This window comes from Palaemon carinicauda, chromosome 6 (assembly GCF_036898095.1).
Source record: "Palaemon carinicauda isolate YSFRI2023 chromosome 6, ASM3689809v2, whole genome shotgun sequence".
Lineage (NCBI taxonomy): Eukaryota > Metazoa > Arthropoda > Malacostraca > Decapoda > Palaemonidae > Palaemon > Palaemon carinicauda.
Genome location: NC_090730.1, coordinates 132,850,104 through 132,856,698, shown reverse-complemented (window position 1 = coordinate 132,856,698; position 6,595 = coordinate 132,850,104). Strand labels below are relative to the sequence as shown.

General features: G+C 32.8%; 1 protein-coding gene across 1 annotated transcript in view; it reads right to left on the bottom strand.

Moving 5' to 3' along the window:
• Positions 1-331: 331 nt before the first annotated feature.
• The window catches only part of LOC137642190 (intraflagellar transport protein 81 homolog), a 108,733-nt gene continuing 102,469 nt past the window's right edge, over positions 332-6,595 (bottom strand). The window contains exons 14-15 of the mRNA XM_068374732.1: positions 6,042-6,170; positions 332-2,233 (exon numbers count right to left, since the gene is read on the bottom strand). Coding sequence (XP_068230833.1) covers positions 2,140-2,233; positions 6,042-6,170 — 223 coding nt within the window. The 3' untranslated portion in view covers positions 332-2,139. The remainder of the gene's footprint in view (positions 2,234-6,041; positions 6,171-6,595) is intronic.

Sequence of the window (6,595 nt, the reverse complement as noted above, 5' to 3'; positions counted from 1 at the left end):
ATAAATTTATGCAAGGAAGTAACTATCTTTATACCACTAGATTATGTACTGCTGTTACAATAAAGAAATTATCATAAATGTGACATTACAATGACATGCATCACTGTTATATGCATATAAAATTATTCAGAACAATAAAATTATCAATGGAAGTACATGCATAGAATAGGACTATGCTATATTTTAGGATAAAACTTCATATCTTTTATGGAAGGAAATATAATTTGTCTTTCAAAATATCATAATAGTCATATAATAAAAGCTGTTTCACACATAAATTTTTACCTTAGCTTATTACAATGCTTTGCTTACAACAAAGCTAAATATTGCAAATTCATTGCAGAAAATCGGTGTTTCTGAACGAGAGGATGAATATATAAACCTATTTCACATAATCCTTACATGAGTTCTACAAAATTAACAAAAAAATACTGAGTCACATGAAAAAGAATGAACTTTTAGATTTTTCTTGATCTGGTGATACAATAACTTCAAAAGTCAACATGAACTGTTGTGTGGCAATTTCCATTTGTTCAATGGTTTAAGAGTTGGGGTCTACAGTACAGTCAGTCAGCAACATCAACTGCTGAACTCTTTCCCAGAGCCACAAAATTCACAATTTCATAGACTTTACAATACAGTAACTGTAATGTTTATATTGATATCGATGGGGAAACCAAATAATGAAAGACTTATTTACTATTCATAACTTTATATCATATTTACAGCAAACAACATCTCTTTATAAATATAAAGTGTGGAATTTATTAACTCGATAATAAAAATACCAACTTTCGGCAGCACTGGCCGGCATATATTTACTACACATAGCCAAGAAAAATTTGATTTATATTTTGTTTTATTAGTTCAAAATGAACTGCCTAATACAAATAAAAAAGTCTTATCTAATGTCAGAGACAAGAAAACTGAAAAGAATGATTGATATGTCTGTCATTTACTAATTAATGGTGCTTTCCAGACGCAAAGGCTTGTGGAGGTGAAGAAGAGAAAGAAAAATTTCCATTTTAGGGGTAGATTTTGACACAGCTTTCAGTAGAAGCAATATGAACATTAACTGAGTATAAAAACAAATAACAGTACTTTGCTTATTCTTGCTGCTATCAACTACACGGGGGTGCACATACCAAAGCTCATGACTCATTGAGAATTGAGATTACAAAAGTTTTAGCAGCTCAAGTCCTGAAGTCTAGTCACACACACTCCTTCAAAAAAAGAATATCATACATTCTCCAGATATAATGTTTTCTTATTCGTATCTTCAAAAATCCAAGTCTTGCATTCTAACTAAAAAAAAAAAAAAAAAGACCAAATGATGCATTTCCAAACTGGCCCTAATTCCTAATGTCAAATTCTTGCGGAAAAAAATAGAGTACAGTACTTGGAAGTTTGTCCATGAACTGTAATTTTCCTCCTTGAAAATTCCTTAAACTAGTGTATATTTGGTCCATCATACAAATATATTCTATAGTTTTCTTTGCAATATATGTTCCTTAATTTTACATTCCTCCTCACTTTTGTTTTTAAAAATCCTTTGCTTTGTGGGAAGGGACAGTATTCCATCCTCAATTGCTTTGCATCAGTAATTCCATAGCTTTTCAGTCCTATATGCTTGATGACTGAATTTCCAGGGCAGTGGACAAACCTTTTCTAATGCCATAGTAGTGAACAAACCAACTCTTCTTCACCATCTTAAGAAACTCTGCAGTTCTATTACCCTTAAATTTTGCTCAAATTATAAAGCTTGCTTAAGCATAGCTATAATCGTCTCCAGTTCCTATATGAATTCACTATTCATGATGGGCATGACCAGAATGATAAAAAGTCATTACTTATACTCTTAAATACAATAAAATAGTGCAACATAATATTACTGATATATTTTAACAAACTGTGGTAATGAATTTCCATATACAGTTTTCTTCAGTGAGATATATTTGAGATAATGTGGAAAATTATGTAACCAAAGGATTAAACTCTATTGCTATGCAGCTACGGTATTCAACAAACATGGCAATATCATGATATTTTCTTCACTATCAAAATTCTCATTCAAATTCTATGAAAAGTCTTGAATTAGGAATAGAGTATATATTAATTTATCAAGGCAATTTCAGGTTTCTAAGTCAAGACTAGAGCTTCTCCACCACTGTTTCTTGTCATAATTCCTCCACTTCTTGCTGCTTCCATACACTTTTTCTTTAGCTCAAGAATTCTGGAATTTAAGACACAAAAAAGTTTAAGGAAAAAATGAGAAAGCAATGTGCTTTCAGTTAGACAAAGTATCTAATAGGAAAAATTTTCCAAACCTAGTTAAAATCAACATTCATCAATTGTAACATCATTACTATCACACCAATGTAGCTAGCAAATTTCCTTGTATCATGCATTTTTTAAAATCCCATATTTGCATGGATATTAAATCTCCCCAAATCAGTATTCATATATGCGTGCTTACCTTCATCCATCAAAATATTTTAAGCAATCAAAATTCTTAATTATGTAGCTTTCTTTTGTCAATTTATCATTGACCATGGTGTATAAGGAAATGGATGTTAGTACAGCATTCTAAGAATACCATCTTTATTTCTATGAACCTGCCCTGATGTTCATATTGCTTCTTCTCTAGTTTAATTGCCATTTATTTCCCATTCTATTTCCTGTTAATAAATACTTGCCCTTAACAAATCAATGGAATATTCTGGCGGTATATGGTAAGAAGTGCAAAACTTCTGTTCCAGACACTCTTTGTCACTTCATTTTCTCCGTCACTTCAGCTGCGATCACACATGCTCCAGATTGTTTGCACGTAGTAGGTAGTAGTAGGTAGTAGGCTGGCCAAGGCACCAGCCACCTGTTGAGATACTACCGCTCGAGAGTTATTGGGCCCTTTGACTGGCCAGACAGCATTACATTGTATCCCTCTCCCTGGTTACGGCTCATTTCATCTTTTCCGACACATACACTGAATAGTCTGGCCTATTCTCTACACATTCTCTTTCCTCATACACTTGTCAACACTGGAATTACCATACAATTCATATTCTCTCCAGAGGTTAACTACTGCTCTGTAATTATTCAGTGGCTACTTTCCTATTGATAGGGGTAGAAGAGACTCTTTAGCTATGGTAAGCGGCTCTTCTAGGAGGACACTCCACTATCAAACCATTGATCTCTAGTCTTCGGTAGTGCCATAGCCTCTGTACCATGGTCTTCCACTGCCTTGGGTTAGAGATCTCTTGCTTGAGGATACACTCGGGCACACTATTCTATCTTGTTTCTCTTCCTCTTGTTATTTTGAAGTTTTTATCTAGTTATTTACAAATTTTCATAGTTTGTATATGAAAAATTTATTTTAATGTTATTAATCTAGTAGTTTTCCTTATTTCCTTTCCTCACTGGGCTATTTTCCCTGTTGGAGCCCTTGGATTTATAGCATCCAGCTAGGGTTTTGGCTTAGCAAGTAATAATAATAATATACATTACAAATTTAAGATGGGTTCCCTTGGCTTTGTAAGCAACAACTGCTTGTAATGTGCATGGGAATTGTTTCTGGGAAATCATGATCTATATGCACTTTTCTTTGTATCGTGTTGGAGCAATTATTCAAATAATTGATGTGAAGATTGCGATTCATTCGTGGTATCCCTCAGGAAAAGTATGTTTCAATGGTTGCCGATTTAGTTAGGAATTTGAAGCACAAAAGAAAACATGTTAGTTCACGAGATAATCCTGGGAAGATTAGGCTAGTTGATTATAGCGAGGAATAAGTACAATAATGACATGTCTACACCTTTGGACAATACACAGTTTCAGCCACCCTTTGATAGCGATAATCTTCACAAGCACTTGACATCACTTGCTTTCTTTGTTAAAATTCAGAAGTCCAGTGAATCCTCCCTTAATAATGGTAATATTGTTCCTTCCCGTCAAGTTGCCAAGACTACTGTACTAGATTATGAGGCAGGCGACCGAGTGCATTGTCTTGACCCTAATATCCCTTCACTCACTGAAGTAAGTGCTTCTAATCAGGCTCATATTACTTATGTGGATAGCGTAGCACATTGTATGACTCTTATAAATTGTGATGAGAAAACGAAATTTTAACTAAAATTTATCGTTTTAATCATGTTTCATATGACAGTGTATGCTGATTGCTTGCTAGCTTGTCCACTAGCTCATTGAACACTAACATTAGTGGGGTCCAGGTAGGCACTAGTCCCTCTAAGACCAAAAGATTTCTCTGCGTGTACTCGCAGCAACCCTCTTTTATAATGGTAAAAACACCAAGAAATCAGCTGATTTTCACTTGCAGAAAATGTTTTTATGTTGAACAGGCTGACACAAATCTTTTTTATAGTTTATAAATAAAAGATCTGTTTTCATGTTGTTACTGTCGTTAGAATATTTCATTTTAATTGTTCATAACATCTCATATACTTCACTTAATTCCTTTCCTCACTGGACTATTTTTCCCTGTTGGAGCCCTTGGGCTTATAGCATCCTGCTTTTCCGACTAGGGTTGTAGCTTAGCTAATAATAATAATAATAATAATAATAATAATAATAATAATAATAATAATAATAATAACAATAGTAATAATAATAATGATAATAATAATGCTATGTTATTCCTGGTTAAAAATTTGGTCACAGAAGCTTACAAGGATTTAGAACATTTCAGTTAATTTAGTACTTTCTTATCTATGAAAACATGAGCCTGAATTCAATATTCAATTCAAAATCAATCAGAGGTATCAGCTAGGTTAAAATGAACATTTAGAGACAATCTACAGTCTGGTATTTTAAATTTCTTTAGTAAACAATCTGGAGTCACATCTTTCAAACCATATTTGAAATGGCTTGTTTGAAGTAATCTAAACCTGCATGGCTTGTTTGAAGTAACCTAAACAAGTAACCTACACCACGTTAGTAATCCTCAAACAGATTGCATTACTTATGCTTAAAATGATTTCTCTCTTTCAATTGCACCCCACCTACAACAGTGTAAGAGTCAGCAATATGAACATCAGGGAGGTTCATAGAAATAGACATAATTTTAATGATAAAATTTCTTATTTCTATACTCACCTGATGTTCATATAGTACATGTCAACCCTTCTCACCATTTACTCAGGGTATCAAGAGATAGGGAGAATTTTGACTTCAAAACTGAAGAGACAAAAGAGTATCTGGCATGGCAGCTCAGGGCTTCTTACCACTTACAGCTATATGGTTCCATTTATTAGTTAAGGGCATGTCCTGTACTCATTGAAGGGAAAGTGGATGGGAAAATTTTTATATTTTCAAATTTTACAGTAAGTGTTGTTTAAACAGAGCTTCTGGAAAAGCAATATGAACATCAGGTGAGTATAAGAATAGAAAATTTTATCAAAATTATGTTTGTTGTGCAGTATTGAAGTTGTTTCATGAAATCCTTTTAAATTGAAAACTTACTTTTCCATAAAACACTATAAAGTACATGTATACAGTACTGCATATTAAATAGCATATATTAAGTACTGTATCAATAAATGACCATAATTAATGTTATGCTTTTTTTTTTTAAATCAATCATCTTATATGAGTAAGCTTAGGAAAAAAAATCAAATATATTTCCATATGTGAAACCTACAAGTTTCAGCAATAATGTATAGGAAGCTCACATATAAGTGTTTCCTATTTCCCACCCAGGAGAGCTTGATTCAAGAAATTGTGTGCTTAATAAATTTCTCTAATTTAGGTCTCATATTTTGTGCACTAAATTGGGTTTTCATTGAAATAGCTACATAAAAATCAATTTTCTATTATTCAAATCTCTTCTGGCATTCTATATGGTTCCAATTTTATAAATTTCTGTGACATTCACAAACTTTCTTACTGTACTTACAGGATATCTCTTAAATTATTTTCTCTGAATAATTTACTCTATGAAAATACAGACAGTAGAGTAGACTAATTATCAGTCATATATTCAATCATGGCAAGACATTACGTGAACGTGTTAAAGCTGAATCACTCACTTGACAACATCCTGCCACATAGCCAACTGGTTGGTAGAAGACTGCATGAGGTCCTTGACAGTTTTTTGCTCGTCTCTCAACTGTCGACTATGCTTTTCTTGCTCATTGATGTTTGCCATCAAGTTTTCTCTGTTGACAAATGGTTATGAAGCAATTTCCAAACTCACATAGAGATGCAATTAAGTTGCACCATTTACAAATGAGAATTAATAGTATTACTTTGATTTAGAAAAAGATATACTTTTGGGTCACAGAGCTAATAATAGTAATCATACATTAACTGTAATAGTCTATCCTCCTTTTATAATCCTGGAAGAAATATAAAAGATTAACAGAAATAGTTACATCCATCCAAATAATTACCTGGAATCTCCATTAGAATTAAGTTTTAAGAAATAATACCTGCATACTGGCATTTACTGTAAATGACAACTCCACTACATTACATAACAAAAGAATCTTAGAACTGTACAGGACTACATTAATTTCCTAATTACCCCATCTGTATAAAATTTCCAACTAGGTAAAAAAAATTGCACCCAATTTGATTTAAT